Below are 21,562 nucleotides of genomic sequence, written 5' to 3' on the forward strand. Positions count from 1 at the left end.
GGGTGCCTTGCCTCACACTGGGTGCCTGGGCTCACACAGGGTGCCTGGGCTCCCACAGGGTGCCTTGCCTCACACAGGGTGCCTGGGCTCACACAGGGTGCCTGGGCTCCCACAGGGTGCCTTGCCTCACACAGGGTGCCTCTGCCACACAGGGTGCCTTGCCTCACACAGGGTGCCTGGACTCCCACAGGGTGCCTGGGCTCCCACAGGGTGCCTCTGCCACACAGGGTGTCTGGACTCCCACAGGGTGTCTCTGCTCACACAGGGTGCCTTGCCTCCCACAGGGATACTCCCCACCCACACCCTCTTGCCTCGAGTCAACCCTGATATTGTGGTCATTTGCGTCACGGCGATTTCCCCAGACGGATCCCACAAAGCACGACCATAAGACATGGAATAAGTTCACTTGTGGAGATGGGGATAAATGAATAAACCCCAAGCACACGTGCTTCTTGGTGTGTATGAGGTTGTAGCAGCTTAGTAATGGGGATAAACAAGCCACAGACTGTCCCTGAATAAGGCAGCCCGATGCTGCCCCCATGGGTACTGTAGGTGGGCTTCACCATGTTTGTACACACATCCTCATGGCGGGGCAGCTTGCTGGCTGTCATGTCATGTGTGATAGGAGTAGATGTAGGCCATTTGGCCCATCAAGTCTACTCCGCCATTCGATCTCTCCCTCCTAACCCCATTCTCCTGCCTTCTCCCCATAACCCCTGACGCTGGAGGTGTGAGTGTGGGCTGTGATCCTGGGCGATGTGACCCCTGGCTGGGAACCCCGGTCTCCACAATAACGCTGACCCAGTTGTCCTCTGACCTCCTCCAGTTCCAAGGGGCCGCCATTGTCAAACGCAAGATGGAGGTGGAGTTGCAGCAGCTGGTGACTGAGCACGAGGAACTGCTCAATGAATTCAGAGCCTCTGATGAGAAGGCAAAGAAGGTGGTGGGTGAGGTAAGAACATCACACCTCACCTGGGCGAGGCTTCATGGGCCGTCGGCAGGTGGGGACGAGCGGGGCGAGAGATGCTTGTCAGGAGTTTTGTGCTGAAGTCGGGGATGGGAGGGAACCATTTGCACATGCAGTGACATAAGGGAAGAGAGTGCAGTTCCCCACAACCTTAGGACTTCACTAAAGTTTCCCTCAGCAATCCCTTGTTGCTCTGCTTCTGATCGCTCTGAGATGGTCTAGTTCAGATACATCATCTGATGACCTTTGGTCATCCATCTCTGCCCTCTGTAGAAACTGCAGATGCTGGTTTATGCCAAAGATCGACACAAAGTGCTGGAGTAACTCAGCAGGTTTGGCAGCATCTCTGGAGAAAAAGGGTGATGTTTCGGGTTTCGACCTGAAACGTCTCCCATTCCTTCTCTCCAGTGATACTGCCTGTCCTGCTGAGTTACTCCATCATTTTGTGCCTATCTTTGATATAAACCAGCATCTGCTGTTCCTTCCGACACCAGGAATAGCCATGTCTATTTAGTGGGGTAGGACATTTTGGGAAATTCCCAAGTCACACATCACAGGGGCAGCCCTTCAGCCCAACAAGTCCACACTGAGTGCACAGTGACCCCACTCACCATCACCTGGCCTGATACCTTCCATGCCTGGGTAATCCACGTGCTTGATCAGATCATATCATCATATCATATATATACAGCGCGGAAACAGGCCTTTTCGGCCCACCAAGTCCGCGCCGCCCAGCGATCCCCGCACATTAACACTATCCTACACCCACTAGGGACAATTTTTACATTTACCCAGTCAATTAACCTACATACCTGTACGTCTTTGGAGTGTGGGAGGAAACCGAAGATCTCGGAGAAAACCCACGCAGGTCACGGGGAGAACGTACAAACTCCTTACAGTGCAGCACCCGTAGTCAGGATCGAACCCGAGTCTCCGGCGCTGCATTCGCTGTAAAGCAGCAACTCTACCGCTGCGCTACCGTGCCGACCTACTGGTTAAACACTGAGAGAGAGTCTGCCTCAGCACTAGTGTTATTGTGCACCTATGTCTGTGGCCCAGTGTTGTTGATCAGTGAAACTTCAGTGACCAAAACATCACAGCCCCTGGCTCCAACACTGAGGAGTGTTTTGTGGTCTGGGCCCCATTCACTTCAGTTTATTGTCACGTGTACACTGGAAAGCTTTTGTTGCGTGCTATCCTGTCAGCAGAAAGGCAATACACGATTGGTCGGGCAGGCGGCATGAAGGGTCTCTATCTCTGGAGAACCCATTCCTTCTCTCCAAAGATGCTGCCTGACCCGCTGAGTTACTCCAGCATCTTGTGTCTGTGTTTAGTGAGGATTGGAGCTGTGTCAGTTACCACCCGTCTCCACTGCTGTCAAGAGACTTAGAAGACTGGAAAGGTGCAAATAAAAATAGCAGGTGGAGTGGGATAAGTAGATGAGATTTAGAAATGGTCAGGGTTGGGGGAAGGGAGACTCAGACACTGTGTCCAGATCCACAGATCACAACTTGCCCCATTGCCCTCTGACCAGGATGTTTCTGTCCACGCCAGGCGGGAACAGCTGCTCTGAAGTCTCATGCACCAGATCAAGAGTTTCCTATTAAATCGGCGATGAATAGCTGGGATTATAATGGGCCTGGCAGCTGGTTCAAGTGGTAAATGGTCTCGTCATTGACAGCCCCATGGAGCTGCTGTCTGTCAGCAAGTGTGGGAGCCGCCAACAGATGGCAGCAAAGAGCCATGCTGCATATTGCAGACAGCTGTGGTTTATCAACACAGTTGTTTTAAAATCAAAAATATCTATTTGAATATTAAAATAATACTTACAATACAATAAAACTAAAACAGACCCCACCACCATAATGCAAGACTATTATACAACTATCTTACACACCTTACCCACAATGCATCCCACCCCCCGCAGTGCCCAGCGGTCCTGGATATCCCCCAGGGAGCCCGTGGACAGCGTGTGGTCACTCTCTAACCCCACCGGGTGCGGACGTAACCCCGGATGGGTAGGCAGCTGGCTCGGGCAGAGCCCTCTTCCGCCTGGCGCCGTGACTCGCGGATGGCCAGCTTGGCCAGGCCCAGGAGCAACCCAACCAGGACATCCTCAGCCCTCTATGACCACAATGCATTGGGATGAGATTTACCTCATACGTGGCTGCTCAGCTGTGTGTTTACATTCAAGCTGCCTATATCGTCAATGCAGATGTAGTTGCAAACTCTGCCAAATGTTCACGTCTGTGAATGTTGCTGGTTTGAATACAGTTGATCGGTCTAAGGATATTCTTTTCAGGACAATACATGATTGGTCGGGCAGGCGGCATGAAGGGTCTCGACCCAAAACGTCACCCATTCCTTCTCTCCAGAGATGTGGCCTGTCCCGCTGAGTTACTCCAGCACTCTGTGTCTGTCTCTATAAGGACACATGGACACTGTACAGTTGCACAATGGACGTGAGCACGGACCAATGTTGTGGGGACTGTGGTTTGAAGTCTGCTGGTGTGAAGTTACTGTCTGCCAACTCCTCGTGAACGAGACTCTAATTTGAGAGGGGATGGGAGAGCTCCACATTAAAGAGATCCTCCTTTACCGTCCTTGGCTGGATTGTTCCAGGTATCGATCTTCCGGCAGGATAGACGCAACATGCTGGAGTATCTCAGCGGGTCAGGCAGCATCTCTGGAGAGAACGAATAGGGGACGTTTCGGGTCGAGACCCTTCTTCAGATCTCCGGGCAGGAATGGAGCCTCTTGGTGCTCTCACACTCAGCCATCTTATTGCCAGTCTGCAATGAATGGATGAATGAATGAATACTTCATTACCCCATGTGACAAGTCACAGTGAGATTCTTTGTTTTGCCTACCCAAGGTATGCAAAGAGTCACCACATAAAGGGCGGCAACAAAGTTACAAAGTATCCTGTGACAGGTCCTCCTTTGCTCCCCTCCCCCCCCTTCCTCATGGTGGTCCCTCAGCACCAGGCCCACCTTTGCCCTCCCCCCCTCCTCACACACCCCTCAGCACCAGGCCCACCTTTGCCCTCCCCCCCTCACACAGCCCCCCAGCACCAGACCCACCTTTGCCCTCCTCCCCCTCCCCCCCTCACACGGTCCCCGAACACCAGGCCCACCTTTGCCCTCCTCCCCTCCTCACACAGCCCCCCAGCACCAGACCCACCTTTGCCCTCCTCCCCCCTCCCTCACACGGCCCCCCAGCAATAGGCCCACCCGTGCTCTCGGTGGCCCCTCATCCCTCACTGGGTGCTTCCATTTGCCACCCTGTGCTGTGAACCTGGTGTGGCCCGGACCCACCATTGCTGTTACCTAGCACCACTGTGACTGCATGCAGCTTTAGCATGGCTGCATGTTTTCATCTGGCCCCTGGAATTTGTTGGTCTAGAGACAGGTCTAGAAATCAGGATCTGATTCCCTTCCTATTCAGGGACAAAGCTTCCTCTTTAAACCCCACTCACGTTCCCGAGACCCTCCCCAGACTGTGGGAGGTGGGCCAGCAGTGAAAGTTGGTGTCACTTGTTCAGAGGTTGAACGATGACGAGCAAGCAAGGCCCGGACTGGGGCAATACAAGCAGAACGACGAGGGAGAGAGGAATCTCATCACTATGACCTTTTTGACGGGAATTGAGTTCCCATCTTCCATCCCAAGCTGAAGTAATACATCCCATGACACCCCTCTGTGATCAGACTACTGAACCGTCCCCCAAAAGCTAAGGGTGCAGTCCCGATATCCCAACCTACCTCATTGCAGCACCTGAACTTTTCTTTTATCTGCATTTTCTGTATAACATTATCATGCTGCAACACTACATTCTGCACTCTGATGTTGCTCTCTTTATGCTGCCTGTTGTGCATAGACCATAGAAGAGTACAGCACAGGAACAGGCCCTTCGGCCCACGATGTTTGTGCCGAGCATGATGCCAAGCTATCTGCCCATATCTCACTATTCCCTGCACTTCCATGTGCCTTTCCAAAAGCCTCTTAAACTCACTATTGTATCTTCCTCCACTGCCACCCCTGGCTGTGTGTTCCAGGCTCCACCACTCTCTGTGTAAAAAGAAACTTGCCCTGCATAACTCCAGCAAACCCCATAGCTATGCCCTCCAGTGTTGGACATTTCCACCCTGGGATAAAGCTCCTGACTGTCCACCCTGTCTATGCCTCTCATAATTTTATGTACTTCCATCAATTCCTCAACTTCCGATGTTCCAGAGAAAAAAATTCCAAGTCTCTCCAACCTCTCACTGTAACTGAAACCCTAGAATCCAGGGAGCGTTCTGGTCAACCTCCTCCCCCCCCCTCATCGCACTGTCCCCGAACACCAGGCCCAGCTTTGCCCCCTCTCCAAAGCCTCCACATCTTCCCAGCCAGAACATCTACCGTCCAGCAGAACCCTCTATCTTCTATGGATAACCCATCTTTGAATCCATACGACCAACTCATCGAGAATCCCATACATCTTAATCTTCTGGATCGGTCTGCCATGAGGGACCTTATCAGAAGCCTACCATAATGATGTACACAACATCCACTGTCCTACCTTGATCAATCTACTTTCTCACCTCAGGACCTGGGGACTTATCCGCCTCAATGTTCTTCAAGAGTCCCAGTACTGGGAGAAGGCAGGCCCGGGTTACTGATTGTGGATGACCAGCCATGATCACAATGAAAGACGGTGCTGGTTCGAAGGGCCGAATGGCCTCCTCCTGCACCTATTTTCTATGTTTCTGTGTTTCTATCACCTCCTTCTCCATCTCAAGCTGCCCTGGCACATTTGTTTTCTCCACACTGACCTGGCTGTCTTCCAGGACCTTCTCTGTGGTGAACACAGACACAAAATGCTCGTGTCGTACCTGACCCACATCGTCTGACACCAGGCATTGATTCCCTCCTTAATCTTTGAGTGGTCCCACATTCTCCCTGGTCACCCGCATAAGTTTTCAACATACGTCTTGGGAGACGGCTAAAAAGCCTTGGGATTTTCTGAATCTGACTTGTCAATGATATTTCACGGCCCATTTTGGCCCTTCTAATCGCCCACTTGAGTTCTCTCCGACTCGCTCTATATTGTATTAGCCCCGTCTGACGCCACTCTCTTCATCCTGACATACGCTTGTGTTTGGTCGTGACCAGGGTTACAACCTCCTTGCTCACCCATGGTTTCTACCTTGCCGTTCTCATCACCTCCTTCGCTTTTTTTTAAACAGGTCAGGCACTAGTTAATGAAAATAAATGTTTCGGGTTGATGACGTTTTGTCAGAACCAAGGAAGGTTAGAAATGAAACACGTTGTATAAGACGTTGGTGAGACCGCATTTAGAATATTGTGTTCAGTTCTGGGCACCATGTAATAGGAAAGATATTGGCAAGCTTGGAAGGGTTCAGAAAAGATTTACGAGGATGTTGCCAGGACTAGAGGGTGTGAGCTACAGGGAGAGGTTGAGTAGGCTGGGTCTCTATTCCTTGGAGCGCAGGAGGATGAGGGGTGATCTTATAGAGGTGTGCAAAATCATGAGAGGAATAAATTATGTAGATGCACAGAGTCTCTTGCCCAGAGTAGGGGAATCGAGGACCAGAGGACAAAGTGAAGGGGAAAAGATTTAATAGGAATCTGAGGGGTAACTTTTTCACACAGAGGGTGGTGGGTGTATGGAATAAGCTGCCAGAGGAGGTAGTTGAGGCTGGGATATTTAAGAAACAGTTGGACAGGTACATGGATAGGACAAGTTTGGAGGGATATGGACCAAGTGCAGGCAAGAAGGACTAGTGTAGCTGGGACATTGTTGGCCAGTATGGGCGTGTTGGGCCGAAGGGCCTGTTTCCACACTGTATCAGTCTGTGACTCTATAACACATACTAGGTGAACAAGTGAGGACTACGTTTTTTCTCGTGCTTCTTGATTTCACTATCTGGTTCACGACTTTTTCCAAACATCGTCTCTGACATACTGTGGGAATCTTTGAGCATGTTATTAATTTCAAATCAGTTAGCAGGCAATAATTAGGGAGGATGGTAATTAAACACCATCACAATTATACTCACTGTGAGTGCAATAACCTCTTACAATCACCTCCTCCTCACTGGAACACACTGCTCCTGCACACATGTGATTGCACACATGCATGGCTTGATTTGAATGGATAGCAGGCTAACAAAGTGTTTTATATGTATGTTGAAAACATACCCAGGGACAAGGCTGTCTCTCGAGATCAGCAATGAGTTGCTGCTATCCCCGATCAGTGGGTTCTGGAGTGACTCATGGAACAGCAGAAGATCCCACCTCCCTCCCCGCCTTCTCCCCTCTGCCCTCGCTCTCCCGCCCTCCCCACCCACCCCGTCTACACACTCACTCCTCCACCCATATCTCCATATCTCATCCCTGCCCCCCCTCTCACCCGCCCTCTCGCTCTCTCTCTGCCCCATTCTGTCCCCACCCCCCCCCCCTCTCTCTCCTCTCTCACCCACCTCCTTTCCCCTACCTCTCTCTCGCTCTCTCTCTCTCTCTCTCTCTCTCTCTTACCCACTCTCCCGCTCCCTCTTTCCCACCCTCTTCCCCCCCGCCCTGTGCAAGTAAGTGATTGGTGTACATGAGGGATTGTGGTGACTTGTCCCAGAGCTCGTGGGTGGTGAGCTGCTGCTGCCCGTCCTCGATGCCACACGGGGTGAGTGAGACCCTGGGCATGGTGACCTGACCCTCCACCTTGTGCTCAGCTTGGCAGACTAGTGGAGGAGCTGCACCATGAGCAGGATCACTCCCTGCACCTGGAGCGCGTGCGGAAGGGTCTCGAGACACAGATCAAGGAGCTGAACGGCAAGTTGGAGGAGGCCGAGCAGTTGGCCCTGAAGGGAGGGAAGAAGATCATCCAGAAACTGGAAGGACGGGTAAGGTTGGTGGTGGGAGGGGTGGGGAAGATAGGGCAGGGGTGGGGAGGGGAGGGGTGGGGTGGGGAAGATAGGGGAGGGGAGCGGAGGATAGGGGTGGGGATAGGGGTGGGGTGGGGAGGAGTGGGGAGCGGAGGATAGGGATGGGGAGGATAGGGGTGGGGTAGTGAGGGGAGGGGTGGAAGGGGAAGGGGAGGGTAGGAGTGGGGAGGGGTGGGGAGGGATGGGGAGGGAAGGGTACGGGTGGGGTGGGGGGTCTCAGAGGAAGCAGATCCATCCAGATTCACCTTTAACAAGGGATCTGCTGCCAGCTGATGCAGACTTGAATTCTCCGTTTGTTTTTTGCTATTTGGCAAAGCTGCTCAAGCTGGAAGTGTTTGGTTCATTTTGTGAGGAAAGCCCTGTGATGCTCCGTGTCAAACCTCGGGCCGACAAGGCTTCACTCCCTCACTCCCTCCTCCCGGTCCTCACCTCATCCCTGTCTCCATCCCTCCACGGCTGCAATGCTCCCTCCATCCACCCCTCCCTCCAGTTCCCTATCCCCCTCCCTCCATCATCATCATCATCATCATCATCATCATCATCATGCCAGCATGCAATAGGCTGCTGTCTCTCTGCAGTGCGGGGTAGCAGCAGTGATGGGGCAGGGGGTGAGGGGTGAGGGGTGTGGGTGAGGGGTGAGGGTGCCAGCACATGGCAGCAGTGTTGGGGCAGGGGGTGAGGGGTGAGGGGTGAGGGTGAGGGTGCCAGCACATGGCAGCAGTGTTGGGGCAGGGGGTGAGGGTGCCAACACGTAGCAGCAGTTTTGGCGCAGGGGGTGAGGGGTGAGGGGTGAGGGGTGAGGGCAGGGGGTCAGGGGTGAGGGGTGTGGGGTGAGGGGTGCCAGCATGTGGCAGCAGTGTTGGAGCAGGGGGTGAGGGGTGAGGGGTGAGGGCAGGGGGTGTGGGGTGTGGGGTGTGGGGTGTGGGGTGTGGGGTGCCAGCATGTGGCAGCAGTGTTGGAGCAGGGGGTGAGGGGTGAGGGGTGAGGGGTGTGGGGTGAGGGCAGGGGGTGAGGGGTGAGGGGTGTGGGGTGAGGGGTGCCAGCACGTGGCAGCAGTTTTGGCGCAGGGGGTGAGGGGTGAGGGGTGAGGGCAGGGGGTCAGGGGTGAGGGGTGTGGGGTGAGGGGTGCCAGCATGTGGCAGCAGTGTTGGAGCAGGGGGTGAGGGGTGAGGGGTGAGGGGTGTGGGGTGAGGGCAGGGGGTGAGGGGTGAGGGGTGTGGGGTGAGGGGTGCCAGCATGTGGCAGCAGTGTTGGGGCAGGGGGTGAGGGGTGAGGGTGAGGGCAGGGGGTCAGGGGTGAGGGGTGTGGGGTGAGGGGTGCCAGCATGTGGCAGCAGTGTTGGAGCAGGGGGTGAGGGGTGAGGGGTGAGGGTGAGGGTGCCAACACGTAGCAGCAGTTTTGGCGCAGGGGGTGAGGGGTGAGGGGTGAGGGCAGGGGGTGAGGGGTGAGGGGTGTGGGGTGAGGGGTGCCAGCATGTGGCAGCAGTGTTGGAGCAGGGGGTGAGGGGTGAGGGGTGAGGGCAGGGGGTCAGGGGTGAGGGGTGTGGGGTGAGGGGTGCCAGCATGTGGCAGCAGTGTTGGAGCAGGGGGTCAGGGGTGAGGGGTGTGGGGTGAGGGGTGCCAGCACGTGGCAGCAGTGTTGGAGCAGGGGGTGAGGGGTGAGGGGTGAGGGGTGAGGGCAGGGGGTCAGGGGTGAGGGGTGTGGGGTGAGGGGTGCCAGCATGTAGCAGCAGTGTTGGAGCAGGGGGTGAGGTGCCAATGTGAAAGTCGACTCGACTTATCTCTAAAATAAGTACGCAAAACACAAGACTCAGTTAAATCTTTTTACTGAAATACCAAGGTGGGAGAAGACATGTTATCAAGCGCTCATCTAGGGCATGGAGATCGCAAGTTATTTCAACAATCTCCGAGGCTCCCCAGGGGTTAACCTTGTAGTAGAATGGGGAGTAACACGCAGAGCAAAAAGGATCATGGGAAGAACATGGACCCAGTTAGGTTTGGTTTCAGCCGTTAGCTTCCACATTCCCCCCTTTGATTATTCCATAATCACAATTCTAACTTAAAGCGTGGACTAGATAATGAAGCTACTTACAGCCGAAATGGTCTCTATGAGAACAGTGGCAGAAACATAGAAACATAGAAAATAGGTGCAGGAGTAGGCCATTCGGCCCTTCGAGCCTGCACCGCCATTCAATATGATCATGGCTGATCATCCAACTCAGTATCCTGTACCTGCCTTCTCTCCATACCCCATGATCCCTTTAGCCACAAGGGCCACATCTAACTCCCTCTTAAATATAGCCAATGAACTGGCCTCAACTACCTTCTGTGGCAGAGAATTCCACAGATTCACCACTCTGTGTGAAAAAAAGCTTTCTCATCTCGGTCCTAAAAGACTTCCCCCTTATCCTTAAACTGTGATCCCTTGTTCTGGACTTCCCCAACATCGGGAACAATCTTCCTGCATCTAGCCTGTCCAACCCCTTAAGAATTTTGTAAGTTTCTATAAGATCCCCCCTCAATCTTCTAAATTCCAGCGAGTACAAGCCCAGTCTATCCAGTCTTTCTTCATATGAAAGTCTTGCCATATGGTGCTGCAGAACCATATGGCCTTAGATTTTATTCTGGCCGAGAAAGGTGGCACCTGTGCTATCATTGGACAGGACTGCTGTACCTATATTCCTGATGACTCTTCTAATATCACTGACGTGGCAACCCATATAAAGGAGGCAATAGCCAAGATCAAGGATATGGGGAGACAGTTTGCTGACGACTGAACCCAGGGTATGTGGAGGTGGTTTAACGGATGGGGATCGAAGCAACTTCTTGTCTGCAGGTGTCCAGGACTGTGAAGGACTACCTTGCAAAAGCCTGTTACAAAACCAAAACAAGCTTTTGTACAGAACTTTCTCACAGGCTGCTAAGGTTTCGAACTTCCCAGCACAAAATGTCCTCCAAAGTTAGCTCCACACCAGCACGTGGCAGCAGTGATGGGGGGAGGGGTGAGGGGTGATGCCCACTGACCGCTGTCTCTCTGCAGTGTGGGGGAGCGGCAGTGTGGGGTGTGGCAGTGTGGGGTGTGGCAGTGTGGGGTGTGGCAGTGTGGGGTGTGGCAGTGTGGGGTGTGGCAGTGTGGGGTGTGGCAGTGTGGGGTGTGGCAGTGTGGGGGTGCGGCAGTGTGGGGTGTGGCAGTGTGGCAGTGTGGGGTGTGGCAGTGTGGGGTGTGGCAGTGTGGCAGTGGGGTGTGGCAGTGTGGGGGTGTGGCAGTGTGGGGTGTGGCAGTGTGGGGGAGCGGCAGTGTGGGGTGTGGCAGTGTGGGGTGTGGCAGTGTGGGGTGTGGCAGTGTGGGGTGTGGCAGTGTGGGGTGTGGCAGTGTGGGGTGTGGCAGTGTGGGGTGTGGCAGTGTGGGGGAGCGGCAGTGTGGGGTGTGGCAGTGTGGGGGTGTGGCAGTGTGGGGTGTGGCAGTGTGGGGGTGCGGCAGTGTGGGGTGTGGCAGTGTGGCAGTGTGGGGTGTGGCAGTGTGGGGTGTGGCAGTGTGGCAGTGGGGTGTGGCAGTGTGGGGGTGTGGCAGTGTGGGGTGTGGCAGTGTGGCAGTGTGGGGTGTGGCAGTGTGGGGTGTGGCAGTGTGGGGGTGCGGCAGTGTGGGGGAGCGGCAGTGTGGGGTGTGGCAGTGTGGGGTGTGGCAGTGTGGGGTGCGGCAGTGTGGGGGTGTGGCAGTGTGGGGTGTGGCAGTGTGGCAGTGTGGGGTGTGGCAGTGTGGCAGTGTGGCAGTGTGGGGGTGTGGCAGTGTGGGGTGTGGCAGTGTGGCAGTGTGGGGTGCGGCAGTGTGGCAGTGTGGGGGTGTGGCAGTGTGGGGTGTGGCAGTGTGGGGTGTGGCAGTGTGGCAGTGTGGGGTGCGGCAGTGTGGCAGTGTGGGGTGTGGCAGTGTGGGGGTGTGGCAGTGTGGGGTGTGGCAGTGTGGGGGTGCGGCAGTGTGGGGGTGTGGCAGTGTGGGGGCAGGGGGTGAGGGGTGAGGGGTGAGGGGTGGCTAGCACATGGCAGCAGTGATGGGGCAGGGGGTGAGGGGTGATGCCCTCTGACTGCTCTCTCGCTGCAGTGTGGAGAGCTGCAGTGTAGGGGAGCTGTAGTGATGGGGCAGGGTGTGAGGGGTGAGGGGTGAGGGGTGATGCCCGCTGACTGCTCTCTCTCTGCCCAGGTGAGGGAGCTGGAGGTGGAGCTGGACACGGAGCAGAAGCGTCACGGCGAGACGGTGAAGACCTTGCGCAAGAACGAGCGGCGGCTGAAGGAGCTGGTGTTCCAGGCCGAGGAGGACCAGAAGAACCAGCATCGCATGCAGGAGCTGCTGGAGCGGCTGCAGAGCAAACTGAGGGCCTACAAGCGTCAGGTGGAGGAGGCCGTGAGTACACACCCACCCCAGGGGGGGGGGAGGGGGGAGGGGGGTACAGGATGGAACAGAGACCCACCCCAGGGGGGGGGGAGGGGGGTACAGGATGGAACAGAGACCCACCGGGGGGGGGGGGGACCGGATGGAAGAGACCCACCCCAGGGGGGAGGGAGGAGGGGGGTACAGGATGGAACAGAGACCCACCCCAGGGGGGAGGGGGGAGGGGGGTACAGGATGGAACAGAGACCCACCCCAGGGGGGAGGGGGGAGGGGGGGGACAGGATGGAACAGAGACCCACCCCAGGGGGAGGGGGGTACAGGATGGAACAGAGACCCACCCCAGGGGGGGGGGGAGGGGGGGGACAGGATGGAACAGAGACCCACCCCAGGGGGGAGGGGGGAGGGGGATACAGGATGGAACAGAGACCCACCGGGGGGGGGGGGGGAGGGGGGTACAGGATGGAACAGAGACCAACCCCAGGGGGGAGGGGGGAGGGGGATACAGGATGGAACAGAGACCCACCGGGGGGGGGGGGGGGGGGGGGGTGATACAGGTGATTCACAACTCTCTGGGTGAAAATGTTTTTCCTCATCTCCATTCTAAATAGTCTACCCCTTATTCTTAAACTGTGACCCCTGGTTCTGGACTCCCCCAACATCGGGAGCATGTTTCCTGCCTCTAGCGAGTCCAATCCCTTAATAATCTTACACGTTTCATGCTCTCTCATCTATGCCCTCTAATTCTGTCCATCTCTATAATGTCATCCCTCAATATCCTGCACTCCAAAGAAAAAGGTCCCGTCCTATCCAGCTGTTCCTAATAACGAAAGCCCTCAATTCCTGATATCATCCTGTTGAATCTGTCCTGCACCCTTTCCAGCTTTATAACATCTTACTGCAGTTCTAGCCGGACGATTAGAACTGGAGACAATGCTCCACATGCGGTCTCACCAACGCCTTGTACAGCTGAAGCATGATCTCCCAATTCTGGTGCTCAGACCCTGAGTGATGAGGGCAGGCATGCCAATGGAAGCATTCAACGCCCTGTCCACCTACAGTGCCACTTTCAGGGGACTGTGTACCTGCATCCCAAGGTCTCTCTGCTCTATCACACTCTCAAGGGCCCCACAAGGGTACAAGTCTCACCAAAATACATTACTTCATGCTTTTCAGAGTTACATTCCATCTGCCATTTCCTGGCCCTACACCATGAGCTGCAACAACAGCCGTGTGAGCCGGTGAAGACGGGCTCGCTGGTGCAGCCCAGCGGCATCGGCCCGAGCTTCAATGTGAAACAACACAACGTGCTGGAGTAACTCAGCGACTGAATCAGTCTGAAGAAGGGTTCTGTCGTCACCCACCCATGTCCTCCAGGGATGCTGCCTGACCCGCTGAGTTACTCTAGCACTTTGTGTCCTTTTGTGTATTAACCGTCATCTGCAGTTCTTTGTTTCAACTACATATAATACCTTACTCGGATATAATGGACAATCAGCCATAACAGACACCATTCCCCACCCCACCCCCCATGGTTCAATGTACTGATGGGTTACTCTACTGGAATCCTGTGCTAAAAACAAACTGCTGGAGGAAGGTACCAGGTCAGACGACATCCACAGAGAGTACTGGACAAACCCTCCACAAATGTGCAGGAAGGAACTGCAGATGCTGGTTTACATTGCAGACACAAAATGCTGGAGTAACTCAGCGGGACAGGCAGCATCTCTGGAGAGAAGGAATAGGTGACATTTCTGGTCAAGACCCTTCTTCTGACTCCACAAATGCTGCTTAACCAGCTTGAGTTCCTCCAGCAGTTAGTTTTTCTAGTTAAATATGATGAAGTTGAGCTGTGAGACCTGTTAAGAGCAACACCTCATAAGGTCATGTGATAGGAGCAGAATTAGACCATTCAGCCCATCAAGTTTGCTCCTCCATTCAATCATGGCTGATCTATCTCTCCCTCCTAATCCCATTCACCACCCTTCTCTCCATAACCCCTGGCACCTGTACTAATCAAGAATCTATCTCTCTACCTTAAAAATATCCATTGAAGGCCTCCACAGCCTTCTGTGACAAAGAAATCCACAGATTCACCACCCTCTGATTAAAGAAATTCCTCCTCATCTTCCAAAAGGAACGTCCTTTAATTCTGAGGCTGTGACCTCTAGTCCTAGACTCTCCCACTGGTGGAAACATCCTCTCCACATCCACTCTATCCAAGCCTTTCTCTATTCTCTATGTTTCAATGAGGTCCTCCCTCATTCTTCTTATTTGTTGCCATATAAACCTAATGTAATCTAACCTAAGCTAGTTTAACCTTTCCTAATCTAATCTAACGTAACCTAGTCTAAATTTTTTTGAGTTCATTAAATTAATAAAACTCACACCTCTATATTTTTTCCTACGACCCACAAAAATGTGCCAAATATGTAATGTGGCCCTCACGCTGAAAAGTTTGGAGGCCCCTGTTGTAAACTCTAACGAGTGCAGGCCCAGTGCCATCACATGCTCATCGTACAGTATGTTAACCTGGACCACTGACTCCCAGGTTAATGTTAGTGATGTGCAGAGAGAGAGTGTTGGAGCATTGGCTGGACTCAGGCACAGTACACCTGCAGCAGGTGGAGCTGAGGCCTGTTCACCAAGCTGCTGGTGCTTGTGTTGCTGACCCTCAGTGCCTGTGCTTTACAGGAGGAGCAGGCCAACATGAACCTGGCCAAGTACAGGAAGACCGTGCACGAGTTGGATGATGCCGAGGAGCGGGCCGACATCGCCGAGGCTGCACTCACCAAAATACGCACCAAGAACCGAGCCAGCTTCGGCAAAGGCTACTCTTCGGTAAAGGTTCCGTCTCTATGAATGGTGAAAGGTTGAGAATCTGACAGTGGTGTGGTTGTGCTGTTAAAACAGCTGCCAATCGCACGGCAGAGGGAAAGGAATTCAGAACCACGACAGGGGCAGGTGGTGCAGCGGTAGAGTTGCTGCCTTCCAACACCAGAGATCTGGGTTCGATCCTGGCTACGGGTGTGGTCTGTATGGAGTTTGTACCTTCTCCCAGTGACCACGTGGGTTTTCTCTGGGTGCTCTGGTTTCCTCCCGCACCCCAAAGGCGTGCAGGTTTGTGGGTTAATTGGCTTTGGTGAAATTGTAAATTGTCCCGCGTGTGTAGGATAGTGCTAGTGATAGTGCTGTGATCGCTGGTCGGCACAGACTCGATGGGCCAAAGGGCCTGTTTCCTCACTGCATCTCCAAAGCCAAAAGCCAGGCAGGATGTTGCTGACAGATCTCACTTTGCACAGTTATCATTCGCCATTGCCATTACTAGCTCAGAATGAGCTTCCTAGTTTCCCGCAACCTTACTTGTCTGATATATTCTTGTTAATAGTCTACAATCTGTTCCGGAATAAAAATCCCTACAGATTCTGGAAATCTGAGGCAAAGCCAAAGTGCTAGAGATACTCAGCAGGTCAGGGAGTGCCTGTGGAGAGAGGAACACCCTCTATCAGAATCTTTTTCTTCCCTTTTTCTGTACTGACCATAGTATGACAAATTTCTCTCTACGTCGTACCCAACTGTTTGAGTTTATTTACAATCTCCATCGAGGCTAGCTGCCCATGTACAAGATGATCTGTAGACTACAGGTGAGTTCTTTATCTTTGCACTAATGGTCATTCTGTGCATGCAGGGTGGACAGGAGTAAAAGTGTCTCATTATTTGTGTCGTTTTGAGTGTGAAATAACTCGGTTTACTTCACCCTGCTCCTTCCTCTCAAGGCCAGGTCAAGCAGTGTCGATCTCAATTATTGTTCAAGATGTAAGAGAGCAATTAGGCCCAGGCAGTGTTGGATCCCATTGTCCTTTCTTATTCTTGCATGAATCTTTGCAATTACTTGTCATGAGCCATTCAGCACAGACACAGGGCTTTGGCCCAGTGAGTCTATGCCACCAACCCAACCCTGTCCAACCCACCCACCCACACTAATCCTATTTTATTCAACCCACTCCCCCCCAACCACCCACCCCATCCCTAGATACCAATGCACTGGTTACACTGTTCACGCAGTAGATCACATTACGACACATTATATATAAGTTTCACCATTATCACTGATTGAAGATGTCTCTTCCTCTCCCATTACCGTAACTATTTGACTGCCATCTGACTGCATATCATCACAGAGCTTGTTTTAGGTGGACATAATTCTAGCAGATCTGATTTAAAGGTGTGTGTGGTCTTCCTCAAGCATCGTTTCCTTCGGTCTGTGCATGTGATGCATCGTTTCCTTCGGTCTGTGCATGTGATGCATCTTTTCATCCAGATCACTTTTTAATCAAACTGAGATTTGTGCAGATTGCTGAGTTGCATTTCTTTCCCTCTCCAGAAGTCAAAATTAAAATAACACTGTGATGTTCACTGGCCGCTCCCACCAACATGTTCTAACGTCAGTGGTGACAATGGAGATTTGTCACAAGTGGCAGATGCACAATTCTCAGTGGCTTATTCTCTCTCCACCACCAAACTCACCTTCACCAGCCTCGGCACATCCACCCCTAATTAGTAGAACTGTGGGTCTGTTGAATTCACCAGACCACTTCTTCCTTCTTGAAATCTGGCCAACTTACTTCATGCCATTAAAGGGTGCAGAGAAGATTTTCAAGGATGTTACTACAACTCAAGTGCCTGAGCTGTCGAGAGAGGGTGGGCAGGCTTGGACTATAATCCTCTGGGCACAAGAGGCCGAGGGGTGAACTTGCCGAGGTGTATAAATTCATGAAGGATGAATGCAGTCTTTTTCTTGGTGTAAGGGAATAAATAGCTGGAGGACATATGAGATGGAACATATTTAATTGGAAACCTGAGACGCAACGTTTTCCACACAGATGGTGGTGGGTACATGGAACGAGCTGCCAGAGGAAGAAGTTGAGACAGATACGATAACAACATTTAAAATACATTACAGGGGGCACAGTCTAAGAATAAAGGGGAAGCCATTTAAAACGGAGGCGATCAGAAACTTTTTCACCCAGAGTTGTGAAATTGTGGAATTCTCTGCCACAGAAGGCAGTGGAGGCCAATTCACTGGATGGATTTAAAAGAGAGTTAGATAGAGCTCTAGCAGCTAGTGGAATCAAGGGATATGGGGAGAAGGCAGGAACAGGTTACTGATTGTGGATGATCAGTGCTGGCTCAAAAGGCCAAATGGCCTCCTCCTGCACCTATTTTCTATGTCTTTGACAGGTACAAAGAAAAACATTGAGATGTTTAAAGTTACACATGAACTAAGTCAACATAACATGTTAAATTGTAAAATAATGGACCAGAAACCAAAGCTACCTTGCTGTCCAATTATAAGAAGATGGAGTAATGAATGAGCAACCATGATCATCTCATTTAATTGTTCACTAGTTGGGTTGCTGCTGATATTGTATTATTATGGCACAGGATTGCAGATACTTGGGTGGCAAATGCACCCTGTAAAGGGCTGCATTCACTGGGCAAATGCACTTGCAGTGTGACTTCACAAGTTAAGCTGGCCACCATATGCACGCCCCCTTCCCCACTGTCCACAACTCTTCACCTCCACACTGCTGAGGAAGGGGCTTTGGGTCAGCAGCCAGCCAGCAACTCATTTAATCACTGCACAAACAAGGAACTGCAGATGCAGGTTTACTACAAAAAGATCCAGTGCTGAGTAACTCAATGGGTCAGGCAGCATGGAGGACATGGACAGGTGAGGGTTTGGGTTGGAACGCTTGGGGAGGAAGCAGGAAGAGAGGAGGGGCACGACAAAGCCTGGCCAATAATACCTTGGTACAGGTGAGGGAGGGCTTCAAAAGGCAGATGGTTGGAATAAGGTGAGAGATTAAAATACAAAAGGTGTGAGACAAAAGGATTGCAGAGTTGCGAATTGGGGGGAATATAGATGGAAGGGAGGGGGAAATAGGTGCAAATCCAGGTGGGGCACAGTGCGGAGGGGTGGGAGGGTTGTGGGGGGGGGGGGGGGGAAGGGAGAGGCGAGGGGGTTTATTTACCTAAAACTGGAGAATTCAGTCTTCATGCCACGGTGTATCAGGTGGTGTTCCTCCAGTTTGCGTGTGGCCTCACTCTGACAATGGAGGAGGCCCAGGACAGAAAGGTCAGTGTGGGAATGGGAAGAAGAGTTAAAATGGTTATTACCAGGAGATCCAGTAGGCCTTGGTGGACTGAACACGTTCAGCAAAATGGTCGGCAAGTCCACATTTAGACTTGCTGAGGTAGAGGAGACCACATTGGGAATACTGGAAATAAATAACGTTAGAGGAGGGGCACATGAAGCTCTGTCTCATGTGGAAGGCCCCTGGATGGTGGGGCAGGTAGAGTTGCTGCCTTACAGCGAATGCAGCGCCGGGTTCGATCCCGACTACGGGTGCTGTCTGTACGGAGTTTGTACGTTCTCCCCGTGACCTGCGTGGGTTTTCTCCAAGATTTTCGGTTTCCCCCACACTCCAAAGACATACAGGTTTGTAGGTTAATTGGCTTGGTAAATGTAAAACCTTTCCCTAGTGTGTGTAGGATAGTGTTAATGTGCGGGGATCGCTGGTCGGCGGACCCGGCGAAGGGCCTGTATCTGCGTTGTATCTCTAAACGAAGGTGTTACATCTCCTGCAGATACTGGGGAAAGTACCTGGGGAGGGGGTGGTTTGGGTGGGAGGGGACGAGTGAACCAAAGAGTTGTGAAGAGAGCAGTCTCTGCACAATTACTGCTCTTACCCTCCATTATCCAGAATGTTTCGCCTACGACCTAACCATTGCATTGTCTCCCCAATTGATGGTCTCTGCTAACCCACTTAAGGATCAAGGCTTAAGATCCACTTAAGAATGATATCCCATTTAAAAATCCAGACGGCAGGATATTCAGGAAAAGTGCTGTTTTGGAGTGACTCCCTCTCCCCACTAAATATTCCTCCAAGCCAAACACAAAGCTGATAAATAAATGATGAATCCAGGTTTGCGAAATCCTGCCCATTCGGTACCTCAGTGCAATTTTTAGGTTTACTTAAGCCTGCATTCTAATGCCACAATTGCAGAGGCTGTATATCATGGCAGAAATCCAGACGGAAATCTTAGATACAAGCAGATATAAACATTATATATAAAGATATAAAGCAGATATAAACATTGCTTATTGGCTCTGCTTTGATCGACAGGGTTACAGTTCCCCCTTTGCCACACTCGTCAGGTCTCCCAGCTCAGCCGGGTCAGAAGGAAGAGGAGAGAAGATGCTGAACGATGAGGATTCGACTTCTCTCATTCCCACGTACCTGAACTCCCTCAAGAAGCTAATCATTGAATAATTCCCACGAGCGGCTGCATCTCATGCACTGATTGGACTGGACGGGGAAAGGCAAGTGGCACTTAGCACTGGAGCTGAGTACAACAAAAATGACATGGACTCCTCAGACCATTTGCTGCATGCAGGAGCTGCCAGTGATTATGGAGAAACAGACTGGTAGGAGCACCAAGAACATGCTCAACCAAGAACATGCTCAACCAAGAACATGCTCAACCAAGAACATGCTCAACCAAGAACATGCTCAATCAAGAACAACCAAGAACATGCTCAACCAAGTACATGCTCAATCAAGAACAACCAAGAACATGCTCAACCAAGTACATGCTCAACCAAGTACATGTTCAACCAAGAACATGCTCAACCAAGTATATCTCAACCAAGTACATGTTCAACCAAGTACATGCTCAACCAGGTGCATGTTCAACCAAGAACAACCAAGTACATGCTCAATCAAGAACATGCTCAACCAAGTACATCTCAACAAGTTTTAAAAAATCTTTCCTAATTCATTGCTTGCTTGCAGGGTGTTTAGCAATTGGAACCAATGGTCCTAGATGCAACTACAGCTGCAATGCTCCTTACTACTAATAGCTGACAGCCTGCAATAAACTGTTGGCAACAACTGAACGTGGAGTGGGCTTAATGAGACCGTTAAACCAGTTAAACCCAGTCACTTATTCCCGTGATGACAATGCACTTTGTTGTGTTCTATCTTGGTATATTAGCAGTTTTTCCTCTTTCTCCAGGTTGCCAGTGAAGCCTCCTCCCTGCCACAGCCTTCAAACTCAGTGCACCAAAACTCTCATTCCAATTTCAAAACCACACTGGAACTATGTTAAAATTTAAAAGAGACCAATTTTTGTATCACTGAGAGATTGCCTCATATTTATATTTTATACATATTATATATATATTGTGGACTGCTTAGTTGACTTTATTATCCAGCTTTTAATCCCACATTTGCAGCTGAATAGCTCTAGCTAGTCATTTTAACCATCTCTGCCTTCAGTGTAATCCATGGCCATTAATATTTTTGTGCATTTAAAATGTAATAAACCAATGTAATCTTGAGCCTGAGGAGTTTGTTTTTGAGGGCGAGTTGCTAATGTGTGGGTGATGCAGCGTTTCTGCAGTGTATTGTTGATTGGCTACACACCTCGTAAAACCACCCAGCTGTTGATTCTTTTCGTCTTGGTTGTCAAAAATAGTAGAGTTTGATAGCTGTCAACACTTTGCCTGAGAGCCAAAGGACACAAAGTGCTGGGGTGATTCAGCTGGTCAGGCAGCATCTCTGAAGAGCATGGTAATGGAACGTTCCAGGTCATGATATTTCTTCAGACTGAGAGCAGTTGAGAGAATGATCCAATCTATCATCAGCACCCGTGGGAGGTGAGAAATAAGAGCAACATGACAAAAACCCCACCATTTTGTTCCTTTCCCCCAGCCACAAGAGCATACTACTATTGTACGTATTGTGTTATGGAATGAGGGTCATGACTAACTCGAAACCTCAAGCACTAGAGATGTGTCATCAACACTGGTTCTTCAAAAATTGGTGGCACAGCGGTAGAGTTGCTGCCTTACAGCACCAGAGATCCGGGTTTGATCCTGACTACGGGTGCTGTCTGTATAGAGTTTATACGTTCCTCCTGTGACCTGCGTACGTTTTCTCCTGTGACCTGCGTGGATCCTCCCACACTCCAAAGACGTAAAGGTTTGTAGGATGATTGGCTTCAGTAAAATTGTAAATTGTCCCTAGTGTGTGTAGGATAGTGTTAGTGTGCAGGATCGCAGGTCAGCGCAGACGCCAAAGGACCTATTTCTGCGCTGTATCTAAAAATCGTAGGAAGGATGCTGGTTTAAACCGAAGATAGACACAAAAAGCTGGAGTAACTCAGCGGGACAGGCAGCATCTCTGAAGAAAAGGGATAGGCG

General features: G+C 51.8%; 1 protein-coding gene across 2 annotated transcripts in view; it reads left to right on the forward strand.

The window, feature by feature from the left end:
* LOC144594443 (putative uncharacterized protein MYH16) overlaps positions 1 to 20,681 on the forward strand; it is a 180,583-nt gene extending 159,902 nt beyond the window's left edge. Inside the window, exons 16-20 of one of the 2 annotated variants that reach the window (XM_078400924.1) lie at positions 827 to 952; positions 7,699 to 7,869; positions 12,106 to 12,306; positions 14,986 to 15,132; positions 19,482 to 20,681. In XM_078400924.1, coding sequence (XP_078257050.1) covers positions 827 to 952; positions 7,699 to 7,869; positions 12,106 to 12,306; positions 14,986 to 15,132; positions 19,482 to 19,628 — 792 coding nt within the window. In that variant the 3' untranslated portion in view covers positions 19,629 to 20,681. The remainder of the gene's footprint in view (positions 1 to 826; positions 953 to 7,698; positions 7,870 to 12,105; positions 12,307 to 14,985; positions 15,133 to 19,481) is intronic. The other variant, XM_078400925.1, reaches the window with a different exon arrangement.
* The last annotated feature ends 881 nt before the right edge of the window (positions 20,682 to 21,562 follow it).

This window comes from Rhinoraja longicauda, chromosome 6, assembly GCF_053455715.1.
Source record: "Rhinoraja longicauda isolate Sanriku21f chromosome 6, sRhiLon1.1, whole genome shotgun sequence".
Taxonomy (NCBI): Eukaryota; Metazoa; Chordata; class Chondrichthyes; order Rajiformes; family Arhynchobatidae; genus Rhinoraja; species Rhinoraja longicauda.